This window comes from Salvelinus sp. IW2-2015, linkage group LG4q.1:29, assembly GCF_002910315.2.
Source record: "Salvelinus sp. IW2-2015 linkage group LG4q.1:29, ASM291031v2, whole genome shotgun sequence".
Lineage (NCBI taxonomy): Eukaryota > Metazoa > Chordata > Actinopteri > Salmoniformes > Salmonidae > Salvelinus > Salvelinus sp. IW2-2015.
Window position 1 is genome coordinate 53,025,484 of NC_036842.1, and position 17,644 is coordinate 53,043,127.

The window sequence follows — 17,644 nt, forward strand, 5'->3', positions numbered from 1 at the left end:
TACAACCTGGAATTTAACTAGATTTTTTTGGGGGGGTTGTATCATTTGATTTACACAACATTCCTACCACTTTTAAGATGCAAAATATGTTTTATTGTGAAACAAACTTGAGCGTGCATAAGTATTCACCCCGCCAAAGTCAATACTTTGTTGAGCCACCTTTTGCAGCAATTACAGCTGCCAGTCTCTTGGGGTATGTCTCTATAAGCTTGGCACATATAGCCACTGGGATTTTTGCCCATTCTTCAAGGCAAAACTGCTTCAGCTCCTTCAAGTTGGATGGGTTCCGCTGGAGTACAGCAATCTTTAAGTCATACCACAGATTCTCAATTGGATTGAGGTCTGAGCTTTGACTAGACCATTCCAAGACATTTAAATGTTTCCCCTTAAACCACTCGAGTGGTGCTTTAGCAGTGTGCTTCGGTCATTGTCTTGTTGGAAGGTGAACCTCCGTCCCAGTCTCAAATCTCTGGAAGAGTGAAACAGGTTTCCCTCAAGAATTTCCCTGTTTTTAGCGCCATCCATCATTCCTTAAATTCTGACCAGTTTCCCAGTCCCTGCCGATGAAAAACATCACCACATCATGATGCTTCCACCACCATGCTTCACTGTGGGGATGGTGTTCTCGGGTGATGAGCGGTGTTGGATTTGCGCCAGACATTGCGTTTTTCTTGATGGCCAAAAAGCTAAATTTTAGTCTCATCTGACCAGAGTACCTTCTTCCATATGTTTGGGGAGTCTCCCACATGCCTTTTGGCGAACACCAAACGTGTTTGCTTATTTTTTTCTTTAAGCAATGACTTTTTTCTGGCCACTCTTCCGTAAAGCCCAACTCTGTGGAGTGTACAGCTTAAAGTGGTCCTATGGACAGATACTCCAATCTCCGCTGTGGAGCTTTGCAGCTCCTTCAGGGTTATCTGTGGTCTCTTTGTTGCCTCTCTGATTAATGCCCTCCTTGCCTGGTCCGTGAGTTTTGGTGGGCGGCCCTCTCTTGGCAGGTTTGTTGTGGTGCCAAATTCTTAAAATTTTTAATAATGGATTTAATGGTGCTCCGTGGGATGTTAAAAGTTTCTGAGATTTTTTATAACCCAACCCTGATCTGTACTTCTCCATAACTTTGTCCCTGACCTGTTTGGAGAGCTCCTTGGTCTTCATGGTGCTGCTTGCTTGGTGGTGCCCCTTGCTTAGTGGTGTTGCAGACTCTGGGGCCGTTCGGAACTGGTGTATATATACTGAGATCATGTGACACTTAGATTGCACACAGATGGACTTTATTTATCTAATTATGTGACTTCTGAAGGTAATTGGTTGCATCAGATCTTATTGAGGGGCTTCATAGCAAAGGGGATGAATACATATGCACGCACCACTTTTCCGTAAAAATTTTTTTTATTCACTTCACTAGTTATTTTTATTCACTTCACTAGTTATTTTTTTCACTTCACTAATTTGGCCTATTTTGTGTATGTCCATTACATGAAATCCAAATAAAAATCCATTTAAATTACAGGTTGTAATGCAACAAAATAGGAAAAATGCCAAAGGGGATGAATACTTTTGGCAAGAAACTTATATTAACACTCGAAGTATTCGATAGTGCTTGTTGTAGATGCTTACGTTCTGGGTCAATATGTTCCCACTGCCAGGGTTACAACTCCAGGAAGGAGTTTATTGCGGCCCAGGGTCCTTTGCCCGGCACTGTCAACGAGTTCTGGAGGAATGATCTGGGAGAAGAACGTCCAGACTCTGGTCATGCTGACACGCTGTAACGAAAACAGGACGAGTGAGTACACACACACACACACGTACGCGTGCACATGCACACCATTTAGTGTATTGGAAAGGGATGTAACCAGCCAAGCTGCGTCTGTCTGCAGAATATATAGTCATCTACTCCAATGCTCCTTCTCTGGTTCAGGTTGTTGAAGCGCTCCAGACTGCCTTTTAGTCACTGCAGACCTCTCTATATGGTGTCAAGCTAGTCTTGAATGCACCAAAAATGTAATTCAGGCATTCCACCATAGCCGGATCTCAGCCAGAGAAGGTTAGCCCTTTCACGTCTGGGGGCACATCCATTTAAAAGGTGTCACCCTACAAATACGTTGGTATATAGTTAGACCAGAAGCTAAACACACACACACACACACACAGACACAGACACACACACACACACACACACAGACACAGACACAGCACACACACACACACACACACACACCACACACACACACACACACACACACACACCACACACACACACACACACACACACACACACACACACACACACACACACACTACCAGATTCAGGGCCGGATCGGTCTCGACGCCAGTCGTCAAGCACAAGCTAGGACGGTGACCAAAATGAAAATATTTACACAGAAATTGCAAAAGGCATGCCCAAACAAGAGTATTTACACTAACAAACACTGTCAGGCCACCAGTCCGAAAGGCTAACCTGTCCACCTCTCTCCCACTAAGTGCCTAACCCACACACCTGTGCAATCATCAATTATCAAGGGCTGCTTTCAGTACGGGAAAAAAATGTGTGGAACGTTCAATTAAATGGAAACTGTACTGAACAACTAGATGAAAAACGGGGAGCATTGTCGTCTTCTTCAAAATTGGGTTGCCTATGGTTAGTAAATGGCTTTAAGCAATATCACTATCATCTAGTGACCACAATAAATGAATGACACACACAATTTGGTTTAGGACTCGCAGGAAGAGGTAAATCACCAGTATTAGTGTTGCGCTTTTTTCAAACACAAAAGAAGAAGAAAATGTACTACTTTAAAATGGGGATAGCCTCAATGGCACAGACGCCTTAATGGCACAGATACAAAGATGAGTCCTCTATCTAACTCTATGGAAAGAAGTCCTGACCCACATGTCCTCACACTAAGCTACCACAATTCATAACAGCACACCTGTCTCTCACCCAYCCACCTCTCTCCGCTAAGGTCAAATGTGAGGAATACTATCCATCTGAGACCAAGCACTTTGAGAATATCACCGTGACAACCACCTCTGAGATCCCCCTAGAAGACTGGACCATCAGGGACTTTGACATAAAAAATGTAAGTTGCTGTGATAACAGAGGAGGCTGGTGCGAAGAGCTATAGGAGGACAAGCTCCTTGTTATGGCTGGAATGGAATAAATGGAACGGTATCAAACACATCAAACATATGGAAACCACATGTTCGACTCCGTTCCATTCATTCCCGAGTGTCGCAGCAGTCTAAGGCACTGCATCTCCGTGCTAGAGGTGTCACTACAGTCCCTGGTTTGATTTCCAGACTGTATCACATCCAGCCGTAATTGCGAGTCCCATAGGGCGGCGCACAATTGGCCCAGCGTCGTCCAGGTCTGGCCGGTGTAGATCGTCATTGTAAATAAGAATTTGTTCTTAACTGACTTGCCTAGCAATTTTTTTTTTTTAAATGTACAATTTTTTTTTGAAAGGAATTTTAGCAGATGTCTTCTGATTCAACTACGACTCTGTTAACCGGATCCTGCAAGGGGTCCTTCATTACATGTCATGCATTCCTTAGTGCTTATCGGTAAGTGTCCCTGTGTTTGTGATTGGCTGACAGGTGAAGACGGTTGAGATACGCTCAGTACGTCACTTCCACTTCACAGCCTGGCCAGACCACGGCGTCCCCGAGACCACCGAGCTGCTCATCAACTTCAGACACCTGGTCCGAGAACACATGGACCAGTACTCACGCCCACTCCGCCCACCGTCGTCCACTGCAGGTACACACACACACCACACACACACACACACAACCACACACACACACACACACACCACACCACACACACACACACACACACACACACACACACACACACAAACACACACACAACACACACAACAATGTGTGTATCTTAGTTAACTTCAAGAAGCATTATTCGTTTAAGTCAATTAACATTAGTTCTCTCTCCCTCTTGCTCTCTCTCTCCTCTCTCTCTCTCTCTCTCTCTCCTTTCTCTCACTCTTGCTCTCTCTCCTTTCTCTCCCCCTTGCTCTCTCTCTCCTCTCTCTCTCTCTCCTTTCTCTCCCTCTTGCTCTCTCTCCTCTTTCTTCCTCTTGCTCACTCTCTCCCCTCTCTCTGTCTCTCTCTCTCTCCACTCAGTGCGGGTGTAGGCCGTACAGGCACCTTCATAGCCATCGACCGGCTGATCTTCCAGATAGAGAGGGAGAGTATGGTGGACGTGTACGGCACCATCCACGACCTGCGCATGCACCGGCCCCTCATGGTGCAGACAGAGGTCAGTCACTGCCTACACTGGTCTACATTTCAGCATGTTTCTGGGTTTATTACAGGCCTACTGTACAATACGTCACTGTGGTTAAAAGTGGAAGTTATGCTACGGGTGCTTATGTGGTCACTAGGTAAAAATGTTTTGACATCTGAACGGTCAAGTTTGCTTCATCCTAATTGTAGTACATTGTGTTATTGTCTTACAGGAGCAGTATGTGTTCCTAAACCAGTGTGCCATGGACATCATCCGATCCAGAACTGGAACCAACGTGGATTTAATCTACCAGAACACGGCTGCGCTCACCATCTACGAGAACGTAGAACCCAGGAAGGATCCATCTAAGAATGGCTACCACAACGCGTAGAGGCCTCTGGTCCACTCATTCCTCTCTCTATTCCTCCCCAGTCTTCCTCCACTCCCCTCCTCCAGTATCAGCCAGACAAGGCCTGTAGAGACGAGCTTAGGAAAGGGAAAGTCTTTTTTTTCATAGACTCTCACTGTATTTATTGATCTAGTTTTTTGTAGTATTTATTTGTTGTGGAAGTAGGAAAAATAACAAGGGAGGTAACTGTTCAGAGGAACAGACGCACAATTTTCATCCAAAGACCAACAATGGAATGTACATACAATTATATTTTAGAGATGTAATTCTTATATTTCCATATTTTTATATTGCTGATACTTTGAATGTCTGCCTGCTCTCTTATTGTGATTGTTGTAGTATTGCCAATATGTTAAGAATACTTGCTCAGGTAATATATGTGAAAGGATGTGTGGTTATACTGTGTGAGATGTAAATGAATACAAAGATATATATGCACTGTATATTAATATCAAATTAAATGCAGATCTCGTGTATTGTTAAATGGGCCCAATGTTGTGGTTGCCATATATCTCCATCTTTAGGTAGGGATTAGCACCCAACATAACAATTATCCAACAATTTAAAAAAAAAACTACAAAACAAAAACTCTCCTCTCTTCTGTGCCTTGATGTGCCCTCCCGAGAGTTTCCACTAGGTGGCGCAATTATATTGTTCTTTATGTACAATGACAGGACAAGCACAATACACCGTTTTAGAGGTGGAAAGGAGAGCTACTCCTGGCAATAGGCCTATACAAATAGTATCTAGTATTAGATATTTAAAGTCAAATGTTACACTTTCACTCCAGAGAATTTGGATATCTCAACGAGTTTTAAAACGAGGAGTTTCGTGAGAACCTTTGGGTTTTTATGCGCTGTTCTGCGTAAAGCACTGGATGCATTTACGTTTTTACACTGTAGCTTTTTAAATTCTCCAATAGCTGTCTAAGGCTGGTGTACATATTCTTGAGGTGATCATGAGAAATGATTGAGAAACTGCTGTGCGAGCCTGTGGCCCTCCTGACTGTTGAAACCCACTTTGTGCAATGCGAAATCACCATTCACAAAACCTCAGTCTGGCTCATCTCTCACCCTCAAAATACTCATAGGTTACGCATTGTGAAATGTTTGCCTACTGCTTGTTGTTGACCTGCTGTATGTTTCATAGAAAGGGGCTCATGTAATGCTTTGCTTAATGTCTATTGGTGATGTTTCTATCATAGGAGCAGGAAAAGGTTTGCAGTCATTGGGACGGCAGTTTTCCATGAGACAATTTGCCCTTTTTGGAAATATGTGGTTATATATACATGAATTCATGGGCCCTGTCCAGAAACAACCTCTACTCCCTAGATCAGAAAGAATTGGATTGGTAAAAGCTTTTTTACCTAGCTTTTCCGATAGTGATATTCTTGGTGGATTCTTTTTGTCAAAACTACATAAATATCTATAAATGGCTTGGGAATAAGGGGTGTTTCTGGATATAGGTCATAGATTTACAGGTCAGCTGTGGTTGAATTTAAAGCCACTCTCCTGATATTGTTGTACTGTCTTTGTATCATAATGTACATTGCTGACTCCGCAAATAGTCTTCCTCAGAGTTTTAGGAAGTTTTATGGAGTGGTGTAGGAATTGTGTTACAATGCTGTGATACACTATGTGATGCTTGCTGGTACAATGCAGAGGAGGAAAAGGTAAAGATGTTCTATTTGTATCCTTCCGTCTGTCGATCCTGGGATTAAAGATGTTGCACTCTTTTCTCTCTACAAGTGTCAGCTTCTCTGTTTCACTATTTGCCACTATGTCCATAGCGTTGACTGAGACAACAGCCCAAGCTTTTGTTCAATTAGGCCACACTAACTGGGATAAAATACTTCAATAAAAGATTCATTGAAACAAGCAACAAACTGTAACATTTGTGTTGAATTCTTTGAGGTAAGCACTAGAAAGTATAATTTGCAAATTCCTCATGAACATCGGCTAAAACGGGACGAGGGTAGGACTGTTTATTGTTAACCCTTTCACAAAAGGTCATTGTTACTTTGTTCCGAGAGAAACGGCATTTTAAAGTTATTTTGATGGAGCCATGTCCCTAGACAAACCGCAGTGCTCTATGGGCCTCTAGGCCATGTTGCTGAGTCAGGGGTTAGTACAATGTGGCCACAGGTATAAAAAGAAAGGTTTTAAACAGGTAGGATATCAGTTCCACATCAAGAGCAGCAGCAGCAGCACAGAGAAAAAATGACCTCCACCGGCATGAACATGAACAGCAAAGTATATTTTAGTGCATATAAATATACATTTTCCTAGATTGTCAGACTAAGGGCTCTCTTGTACTCTAGTGTCAGAGCACAAGACAACCTTAATTGCAGAAACCTGATTAATAGTGGGATTGGGCAAGGCCCAGAACGTAGCAATGTGGTTTTGTACGTTTGAATGGTTCATAAAAAGGATTCCTGCTTATTTTCAGGTCACCTTCTACGAGGACAGGAACTTCCAGGGTCGTTCCTATGAGTGCATGAGCGACTGCCCTGACATGTCCTCCTACCTGAGCCGCTGCCAGTCCTGCAGGGTTGAGAGCGGCTGCTTCATGGTCTACGACCGCCCCAACTACATGGGAAGCCAGTGGTTCATGAGGAGGGGAGAGTACTCTGACTACCAGCGCATGATGGGAATGAACGACATCAGATCCTGTCGCATGATCCCCATGGTAAACCCAATAACATTTCGTTTGTAGCATTTTATGGCGTTGATTTCTGAGAAACATACACCTGTGTCCATTCCTCAATATGTCTACAATCTATGATGCTACATTACACATTTTTTCAGGAAGTTCCTGAGCTGTGCAGATTTCTCACTAAAACATGTTGTTCATCGTGTTACAGCACAGAGGATCTTTCAGGATGAGGATCTACGAGAGGGAGAACTTCGGAGGTCAGATGCACGAGATGATGGACGACTGTGACGACATCATGGGTCGTTACCGCATGAACAACTGCATGTCCTGCAACGTGATGGACGGCCACTGGCTCATGTACGAGCAGCCCCAGTACAGAGGCAGGATGATGTACATGAGGCCTGGAGAGTACAGAAACTTCAATCAGATGAGCATGGGCTCTATGGGCATGAGGTTCATGAGCATGAGGCGTATCAATGAGTCCTGTTACTAGATATTGCTTTACTAATGTAAACAAGAGAAGCCATTGAATAAAATGTATATTAAAAACAAAACAAATCTTGCATATTTCTATTTGACCCTTTACCCAAACACCTTTGAAAACATGCAAATATGTCATAAACCTACCAATTCTTAATGACCCAAGAATTACATAAAACACTAAACAATAATACAAAAATCCAAATGTGGTTTATTTTACTGTTCCTAGAGTCTGATTTCCAGTGTCTTTTCACAAAAAAATAAATATATGCATATTACAAAACAATAACTTAAGGTTACTTTCGTTACCCCGGTTCTCTGATAATATGAGTGAGATGTATCACATATGGGGATTCACTGAAGGCGGATCACTATGAAGAACTAATCACAGGAGGCAGACAGGTCAAGTGGCGAATGAGATGAGCCCTCCCTCCTTATAAGGCGCCACTCGCCCGCCCTCTGGTCATTCTCAAGCATGCCTCTATTCCTTGCGAGCAGAGAAATGCGGTGATATATCTCACTCATTATCAGAGAACCGTGGTTACAAAAGCAACCTTAAGTTCTCTTTCAAATACTAATGTTGATGTATCACATATGGGGAATCTTTGCCAACTCCCATATCTCAGACAGGCTCTCTCCGAACCCAGGGTAATCCCAACTGCATTACCCCGCAGAGGCTCTGACACTCAGGATAGTACGCGCCAACGTAGGTGCAGTGACATCCAGTCAGTAAAACCTCAAACATATGACGGGCGGCCCGACATGTCGCATTGCAAATCTCTTACAAATGAGATGTCTGTGAAGAGTTCCCAAGAGGTAGCCATACCYCTCTCTGGTAAAATCAGCCCTCAGACCCTCAGTGGGCTGTAAACCCTTGCTGTTATAAGTAAATATAAAAGCCTCCACTATCCAAAGGGAGGCAGGGAAAACAGAGGCAGAAATGGAGTCAGAAAAAAACACTATCGACAGGAGCTGAGGTTCTATGTTCAGCAGCGTTAACGTCATGGTAACGTCATGAGAACGATTAAGTAGAAAGACAGGATTCTAGTTGTGCTGAGGGAGAGCTTCAGGAGCGGTAGTAATTCTTCTGCAAGGAAGAGAGGTGAGAATGACCGGTGTTATTCTTCTTCGATGGGGTTTAACGGCGGTTGGCATCCAATGTTAATGGTGCATTACCGCCACCAGCTGGATGGGGTATTGAATAAGAAACTAAAAAAACATTGCGGGAAAGGGGGAAAACGACATCATACAAAATACAAAAATGAAACACGTCAACTAACAAAACCCATCCCACTTCTTCAATCACAGTCCACTCCAAAATACATCCCTGCACAGGCTCAGGGGCGGCTTCACCGACCGGATTTCACGAAGACCCCAAAAACKTTCAGCTGCATTCACAATGATTCCAATTTTCCTAGACTTTTTCTCCACCTTCTGCTGTACAGTTTATGGCCATTGCAATAAATAATACAAAGTCCACCTTTATAACATGTAACATTTCATGATCCCTCGGTTGATGAGAAACCTTGGTCTTGGTGGCTCTACCACCATTGTTTCTTCCCCGCCACTCACTCCTTCCACTCTTCTCACATCCTCAAGACAGGAGACACGCTGGACACTCCTTACTTTGGACACCTTATTCTCCTTCACCCTAACAGGGCATTCCAGGRATTCAGGCTCATGTTCACCTCCACAGTTGCAGCATTTCACTTCACCTGGCATACGATACTCTTCCCTTCTGCACACACTTGACMCATGACCAAATCGTTTACATTTATGACACTGAAGGGGCTTGTGCACAACAGGGTATCTCATGAATCCTRACTTTATATGAGAAGRGAGAGACTCCTCATCRAAGAACAGTGGCATGGATGAAGTGATTTTATTTTCTCCGTCCAMCAWACAGGTCAGTCGACGTGCACCAACCACTCCATCGATGTCGTCAGTAACATCTTCTGCCTTTAGTTCTTGCTCCACCCCAGAAATAACCCCCTTGATAGGCGCCCTGCTAGGAAAATCCATACAGGAAACATTCCACTCCGATATCTGTTTTAGTCTTAAAAAACGCTCAGTGGACACACAAAGAAATCTAAATAAGCCCACTTCCTGTGACTCTCACCAACGCCACACTTTCCTCTAACACATTCTACATTTTCCTCGAGATGTTACATATATTTCCCAAGTAGCATTGATCTAAAACCCTCAATCTGACTAAAAACGAGTCTAGGGATTTCCTATTTTACACTACAACTTTACTTCTCTTGTTTCCCCATCTACTTCACAACTGTAACCCATTCATTCTCATTTTCTGTGCTATTAGCTTCACCCGATGCACTAGCAATTTCAAACAAAACCTCAGTTTCCGCCATCTTCTCCGCATGTCCTCTCCCCTCTCTCTCTTCTTCTTCTTGTTCTACACCGGCGTCTCGTCAGCATCCTTCAGACATCAGATTGACCGGTGGCCAGCGAGTTGCGCCTTATAAGGAGGGAGGGCTCGCCTGTGTCCGACAGACGTTGTGTGATTGGTTCTTCGTAGTGATCCACCTCCAGTGAATCTCCATATGTGACACGTCGAAAACAAGTACTTGAAAGAGAACAGATTTATAGAGACATGACTCGTCTGTAAACACGAAACAGCGGAAGGAGAACAGAGGGATGAAAGTATCATTAAAGTAGACCGTAGTGGTTCCCTTGCATTTAGACACTATGCTGTGCGGTGGCAGGGAGAAAGGCACGCTGTTGATACTTAAAACGACTACTGTTTCCTTGGAAATAATACTGTTAACTTACTATTCTAATTGAGTTGAAAATCAGAATACAGACATGTTACTGGCTGAACTTTTACAATGCTCTATGGCTTGAGGATCTCCGGAGATGCGTACATGGAAAGATAAAACGATAAGAATATAAAAAGGGTTACAATGACACAACGTGCTAAGTTAACAATCAAAAGGCACACACCTTAGTGCTTCTACTAACCATTCTAGAGTAGCAATTTATTTCTACATATTACTCTGATGTTGACTGGAACTTGTAACGCAAGTATTACGGTTTCAGTGCATTTTTCTCATTCAAAGTCATTCAGCGACCAGGACTTGATTTAGATACCATTGGAATGGACAAGACCTTCACTCTAATACAGAGATGAACGCACCTCCCTATGTTACAATTACTACTTCAACATGGCTTTTGGTCAGCTACACTTACTATGTGAGTGTTTGAATACTTTAAAAATCCCATTCTTATCAGCAGAATATTTTCAGACTGGGAGTACTTTAGATGCTGTGGATTCTTAAAAAGGTGGCAAATTCGTAAAATATCCGTAAAAAACATTGTTGACTGTCACATGATGTCCCAAAAATATCATATTACAATAATAACACTTACAATGTACAAATTAGTTATTCCTGTCCTATAAACAAGTAACAAAGAAGAAGGAAAAATATCTACAAGATAATTACACAGACCAAAGGCATTGATTTGCTTTTTTGATGTTTCTGCCTCAGCTGGGCACTTAGTGAGGTTTTACTGATTCACATCTTGGCACATCTGATGATAGAAAAGTCTCCAATCCCAACCTGCTGTCTGATGCCGCCTGCACTGAATAACTACAGACAGCGCCACTTGGTGGCCGTGCCGTGAAGTGCATTGTTTTGTTTTTCCAACTCATGCTGGCATGCTGGGAATGTAGTTTTCACTCTTGTCCTGTGTCCTTTTTCCTTGGGCAGGCAACTGTCTGCGGTGACACTGATCTCCATATGAGTTTAGGGGTCTGTGGCCTACTGGAATGGGTCATAGTGACCCTTGAATCCCACATATGGTATTAGCGCAGTACCCCTCTTCCTTGGTTGTCTACCTGGAATTCCATCCAGGTCAGATTGAGGTTTCGTTGCTACCACTGTTGAGAAAGACAGAGAGAGTTTTTAAAGTCAGAAAGGGATTGACGTATTATCCAACACATCTGTTAGACATGCAACATCTGGCGCAGGATCTCGTGACCACTCACTCTGAGTCCGAGTCTTGGGCGTATTGAACCCCGTTGACGCCATTGACCAATGGCGACATTGTCGCGCTCGTCGTTGTCATGACAAACCCGTTGGCAGCGCCCGTGGAGACAACGGAGGCGCGGAGGCACGGTGGGCGAGGTGGGGGTTTGATGAGGACCCGGTTGCCCCCGGTTACAGCGCAAAGACGGGGGAGACGGGAGACGGGGGGACGGGGACTGGGGTAGTTCTGGGGAGATGGTGGGGGGTTGTAGTCGCTCAATTTCTCCCGCAGGCGATTCTTCATGTTCTTGTCAGTCAGCGGAGGGTAAGTGATTTTGTTTTTCAGAATGCCTGACAGAGGATGCAAACACACGCACACAAAGGGTGAGTGTACAGACCACAGTCAGTCATGCAAGCAAACACACACAGAGACACACACACACAACTTATTTGGATAGCAAAACATAACACAGAATGTTGACATGTGATTCAATCACACAATTCATTTGATTTGGACATTCTTGACAAAGGTCAATTATAAATGGCTTGAATGGTCAGATCGGAGTCTGTCTCTCTCTCTCACCCCTTCTCTTCTCTGTCTGTTGCTGTCAGGTGAGCTGGGAGGAGCACTACCGTTCTGGGAGGGTGACTCCCCATTGACTTTTTTTTCCTGGTGGAGCTTCACGTTGACCTTGGTCTCCATACGCAGCGTCTCCAACCCGCAGGGCTCCTCGCTCTCACTGACAGTCGGCGGCTCAACTGGCCAGTAAGGCTTCATGTGATTGGCCCCGTATCCACTACAAAGTAGAAAAATAAACCGTTTATACCGAGATTCGCCTAAAAATGAATCTGAGATTTTATGTCATATAGTTCTATTGAAATCCATTTGTGTGTGTGTGTGTGTGTGTGTGTGTGTGTGTGTTGTGGGTTGTGTGTGTGTGTGTGTGTGTGTGTGTGTGTGTTGTGTGTGTGTGTGTTGTGTTGGTGTGTGTGTGTGGTGTGTGTGTTTGAACGTGAGTCCCGTTACCTTTGGGTCTTGCTGGGGCGGTCTCTCGTTGTTCCACCTATGTTGCGGCTCCCTCTGTCATTATCACTGTCTGACGAGGCGTAGGAGCTACTGTGCTCATCCACCGAGAGCTGCTGTCCGAGTCCGAATCTGTCACCATGGAAACACACGGGCTATTACTTACTATCGGACATCTGAAATATAGGCCAAGCAGCCAATGGCACGACAAGTATCGGATCAGACTAAAACAGATGACATGCAGTTTGCATGCGGTTTGTGCATAAGACTCGTACTATCTTTCTTGGAACGCTTGCGGATGAAGATGGAGGAGTCTCCCTCCCACTGTAACTCTTTTTGGCTGAGCGGGAGGATGTAGTATGCTTTTGCTCCGAGTCATTCCTGTAGGAAGAAAGAAACATGATGAGTACAGAAATAACAATTTGAATATGAATGACAATTTGTTCCAGTAGAACTAGGGTTGCAATATCCGGTAACCTTCCTAAAAATTCCCAGGTTTTCCTTCGGGAATTTCCTGGAATCAGGGGGAATAGCAGGAAATCCAGAATCCTCAATAGGCTTTCTTAGAAAGCTGGGGATTTTGGAAGGTTACTGGAGTTTTGCAACCCTAATTAAAACCCTGTTTCAGTGAGTTACCTGGCCTGGCTGCTGCTGAGGCTTTGGCTGATCTTGACCGTGCTTTCCAGGGAGGCAGTGGACTCTCCAATGGCCGTGCGGTACAAACCTCCTCCTCCGTGAACGAGTACTTACCGTTTAAAGAACGCTGGGGCATCAAAGAGGCAGTGGATTGAATCGTCACCATCAGCAGCATCAGGTAATGTTTATGTAATCCCTTTATGATGAATATCTAGTATTTATCCCCGTAAGATCAAAGGCCCGTGGCTGGGTTTCTACTAAGCTAACATGTGGATTTTTTAAGAAGGTCATACCAAGGATCATTTAGCTATTTGATTTAGAAATGTAGTATGAAAAATGGCTGAATGTCCATTGGTGGGTGACCATTCTTGAGACACACAGGAAACTGTTGTTGAGTGTGAAAAACACAGCAGCTTTGCAGTTCTTGAAACAAACCGGTGCGCCTGGCACCTACTACTGTAACATACCCTGTTCAAAAGGCACTTAAATCTTGTCTTGACCATTCACCCTCTGAAATGCACACATTCACAATTATATCTCAATGGTCTCAAGGCTAAAAATGATTATTTAACATGTCTCCTACCCTTCATCTTACACTGATTGAAAGTGACATCAATAAGGGACCATAGCTTCCAATTGGATTCACCTGGTCATTCTATGTCATGGAAAGAGCAGGTTTCTTAATGTTTTGTACACTCAGTGTATGCTTCCAATCATTTTCAAACTGATACTGGCTACCTTCAGAGGCTTGTGAGGCTTGTGGCTCCTAGAGAAAGACAACCGACCTGTCTGTTTTCATGGAAGTCTCACCTTTCGTTGGTATGGTCATATTAGCGAAATGTGTATTATGCTAATTAGATTATCGACTCTTATGGGATTTTAATGTACACAGGTGTACACACTTAGGTATTGACTGATGTGTACATACTGTGAGTAAAGTGTGCGGGTGGCAGTAGAATCTTCCACTAGGACTTCTTCCCTCTGAGGAGTTCTTCAGGTTGATCCTCACCTCCTTGTTGAAAATACAGAGGAAGAAGAAGATGCACACACCCTGAGAGAGAGAGAGAGAGAGAGAGAGAGAGAGAGAGAGAGAGAGAGAGAGGAGAGAGAGAGAGAGAGAAGAGAGAGAGAGAGAGAGAGAGAGAGAGAGGAGAGGAGAGCAGAGATGAGAGAGAGAGAGAGAGAGAGAGAGAGAGAGAGAGAGAGAGAGAGAGAGAGAGAGCGAGCGAGCGAGAGAATTGCAAATCAGATAAACAGAGCCAATGTATTTCAGGGATTTTGAAGTACTTTTTATGACAAGGCAAAAAGACAAATACCTGGAGGCAGCTGAAGATGGCAAAGAGGTAGTGGAAGGAGAGTAAATCACTATTGACTGCCATGAGGCCCAGGAGCCAGGTAGCACTGATGAGCAACAGGAGGATGAAGGCTATGCGTAGAGAACAGCTGGAGAGGAGAGGTTGTTATTTTTGAATGGAATCCAGCCAAAACGTTATGGTATGTGCCAACTATTTTCTAACCCTATCCTGTTTCGAAGTACTCACATTGCTCCAGACTTCTCAAATGTCCACTCTCTCTTTCCGCACGAGGCCTTGGCGGCCAGGAAGAATAAAGTCATGTTGACCTAAGGGAGATACATGAGATGGAGTTTAATAACAGCCATAACCAATACAGTATAGTACAACAAATAAAGCATGCCTAAACACACACTCACCAGTACTATGATAGCGATGGGCCCAGCGATACTCCAGATGAGTGTGTCGTGGACAGAAAGCCAACAGAAGTCTGGGTTACCATAACCCTGAGGATCCAACCCAACTGCCAGGCCTACAAGAGGAAAACACACACAGTTAGTCAATTCATTTTGAATTCCTGTCAATTCAGGAACTACACTGAAATTCCAATTCCCTTCAATGCTTTTCAATTAGGAAAATATGGAATTCGAATTTGGTTTCGTTTCTGAATTGACTGGATTTTTGGGGGAATTGACCAGAAACCTGGCTTGAAGAGTACAGTGCCTTCAGAAAGTATTCATACCCTCGACTTATTCCACATTGTTTGTGTTATAGATTGTACACACAGTACCACACAAAGAGAGTGAAAACATATTTTCATACATTTTTGCAGATTTATTGAAAATGAAATACAGAAATATCTAATTTAAGTATTTACACTCCTGAGTCAATAAATGTTCGAATCATCTTTGWCAGGGATTACAGCTGGGAGTGTTTCTGGGTAAGTCTCTAAGAGATTTCCACACCTGGATTGTACAATATTTGCACATTATTCTTAAAAACATTCTTCACGTTCTGTCAAGTTGATCATTGCTAGACAGCCATTTTCATGTCTTGCCATAGATTTTCAAGCCGATTTAAGTCAAAACTGTAACAAGACAACTCAGGAACATTCAATGTCATCTTGGTAAGCAACTCCAGTGTATATTTGGTCTTGTGTTTTAGGTTATTGCCCTGCTGAAAGATGAATTTCTCTACCAGTGTCTGTTGGAAAGCAGACTGAACCAGGTTTTCCTCTGGGATTTGGTCTGTGCTTAGCTCTATTCCATTTMTTTTTATCCTAAAAAACTCCCTAGTCCTTGCCGATGACAAGCATTCCCATAACATGATGCAGCCAAGCCACCACCGTGCTTGAAAATATGTAAAGTGGAACGTCGTGTTGGATTTGCCCCAAACATAACACTTTGTCTTCAGGACATAGAGATTATTTCTTTGTTACATTTTTGTCAGTTTTACTTTAGTACCTTATCGCAAACAGTATGCATGAAATTGAATATTTTTTATTCTGTAGAGGCTTCATTTTCACTCTGTCATTTAGTTTAGTTAGTATTGTGGATGTTGTTGATCCATCCTCAGTTTTCTCCTATCACAGCGATTAAACTGTAACTGTTTTAAAGTCACCATTGGCCTCATGGTGAAATCCCAGAGTGGTTGTCATCTTCTCCGGCAACTGAATTAGGAAGGACGCCTGTATCTTTACAGTGACTGGGTTTATTGATAGTGTAATTAATAACTTAACCATGCTCAATGGGATATTCAATGTCCGTTTTTTTTAATATTTTAAAAAAATCTACCATTAGGTTCCCTTCTTTGTGAGGCATTTGAAAACCTCCCTGGTCTTTGTGGTTGAATCTGTGTTTGAAATGTCCTTCTTGACTGAGAGACCTTACATTATATAATTGTTATCTRGAGTACAGAGATGAGGTAGTCATTCAAAATCATGTTAAACACCATTATTGCAACTTATTCTGTGACTAGTTAAGCACATTTATACTCCTGAACTAATTTAAGTTTGCCATAACAAAGGGGTTGAATACTTATTGTCTCAAGACATTTCAGGCTTTCATTTTTAATTAATTTGTAAAAATGTCTTAAACATAATTCCACTTTGACATTATGGGATATTGTGTGTAGGTCAATCACACAAAATCAAAATGTTATCCATTTTAAATTCAGGCTGTAACACAACAAAATGTGGGAAAAGTCCAGTGTCCCTCTCTGTCTTTGTGTGCATAAATGAGCGGGAATGTATTTGTTTGCATGCGTGTCTGTGTGTCTGTCTGTGTGTGTGTGTGTGTCGGGGGGGAGTGTGTGTGAGAGAGAGAGTGTGTGCGTCTCACTCACTGGTGATAATGGCAGGAATGCCCCAGCCAATGGCATAGTAGAATCTCATGTGGCCATGGTTGATGTTGCGGACCTCAGTCAGCATGCGGTAGATGTGAAGTCCCTCCACGAACATCCAGGCAAATGTACACATGTAGGAGTAGTGCAGCAGGATGGCTACCACTGTACACATGAACTGAGGGACAGAGAGGTTAGGAAAGATGATTAAAGCCCCCGTTTTAGAATAAATCTGTGCTAAATGTCAGTTGGGCCGTCTGTGAAATAAGTTCAGTAACTTATAATCTATAACAACAGAACACAATGCGATCGCTAAGGCCAACTCCACACATTGCCAGACAGAAACAGAACTATTATTATCCAAGATAAAGCCACTAAGATGCTCAGGCACAGCCAATACAGTCACTACCATAAAAKACATATGCATTTCAAAGTTGTGGAGGGGAGAGGAGACCCAAGGCTAGCTCTGTAGCCTTCCTCTTGGAAATCCTCAATTTGTCGACAAATGGAGTTCCCCTCCGCACAATGCTGTAAACCAATATATTACAGTAGAGAYTAAGTTTTATCCTGCAGGTA

General features: G+C 43.2%; 3 protein-coding genes and 1 long non-coding RNA gene across 4 annotated transcripts in view; 2 read left to right on the forward strand and 2 right to left on the reverse strand.

The window, feature by feature from the left end:
- LOC111962160 (receptor-type tyrosine-protein phosphatase eta-like) overlaps positions 1-6,402 on the forward strand; it is a 40,099-nt gene extending 33,697 nt beyond the window's left edge. Inside the window, 7 exon segments of the mRNA XM_070442955.1 lie at positions 1,647-1,718; positions 1,720-1,773; positions 2,955-3,080; positions 3,598-3,732; positions 3,735-3,760; positions 4,144-4,279; positions 4,479-6,402. Of these exon segments, the coding sequence (XP_070299056.1) occupies positions 1,647-1,718; positions 1,720-1,773; positions 2,955-3,080; positions 3,598-3,732; positions 3,735-3,760; positions 4,144-4,279; positions 4,479-4,637 (708 nt within the window). The 3' untranslated portion in view covers positions 4,638-6,402.
- Positions 6,403-6,836: 434 nt separating this feature from the next.
- LOC111962158 (gamma-crystallin M2-like) lies at positions 6,837-7,945 on the forward strand. The gene is made up of 3 exons (XM_023985025.2): positions 6,837-6,907; positions 7,104-7,343; positions 7,519-7,945. Exons 1-3 carry the CDS (start codon positions 6,875-6,877, stop codon positions 7,801-7,803), a joined length of 558 nt encoding a protein of 185 aa, XP_023840793.1. The 5' UTR covers positions 6,837-6,874; the 3' UTR covers positions 7,804-7,945.
- A 38-nt stretch (positions 7,946-7,983) lies between these two features.
- On the reverse strand, positions 7,984-11,883 carry LOC139027555 (uncharacterized). Its single transcript, XR_011479668.1, has 2 exons — positions 11,797-11,883; positions 7,984-11,688 (listed from the first exon to the last, which is right to left on the reverse strand). It is a non-coding gene; the product is annotated as an uncharacterized lncRNA (long non-coding RNA).
- A 113-nt stretch (positions 11,884-11,996) lies between these two features.
- The window catches only part of LOC111962159 (cadherin EGF LAG seven-pass G-type receptor 1-like), a gene marked incomplete at its 3' end in the record, with an annotated part of 86,913 nt that continues 81,265 nt past the window's right edge, over positions 11,997-17,644 (reverse strand). Inside the window, 15 exon segments of the mRNA XM_070439649.1 lie at positions 11,997-12,127; positions 12,360-12,377; positions 12,380-12,573; positions 12,790-12,850; positions 12,853-12,915; positions 12,918-12,932; positions 13,076-13,120; positions 13,123-13,181; positions 13,437-13,527; positions 13,530-13,563; positions 14,365-14,487; positions 14,753-14,879; positions 14,978-15,057; positions 15,148-15,260; positions 17,072-17,246. Coding sequence (XP_070295750.1) covers positions 11,997-12,127; positions 12,360-12,377; positions 12,380-12,573; positions 12,790-12,850; positions 12,853-12,915; positions 12,918-12,932; positions 13,076-13,120; positions 13,123-13,181; positions 13,437-13,527; positions 13,530-13,563; positions 14,365-14,487; positions 14,753-14,879; positions 14,978-15,057; positions 15,148-15,260; positions 17,072-17,246 — 1,329 coding nt within the window.

Coding starts and splice junctions, on each gene's coding strand:
- LOC111962158 (XM_023985025.2), top strand. CDS start 6,875: ATGACCTCCACCGGCATGAACATGAACAGCAAA. Junction 6,908..7,103: donor GCATGAACATGAACAGCAAA/GTATATTTTAGT, acceptor GCTTATTTTCAG/GTCACCTTCTACGAGGACAG. Junction 7,344..7,518: donor CCTGTCGCATGATCCCCATG/GTAAACCCAATA, acceptor ATCGTGTTACAG/CACAGAGGATCTTTCAGGAT.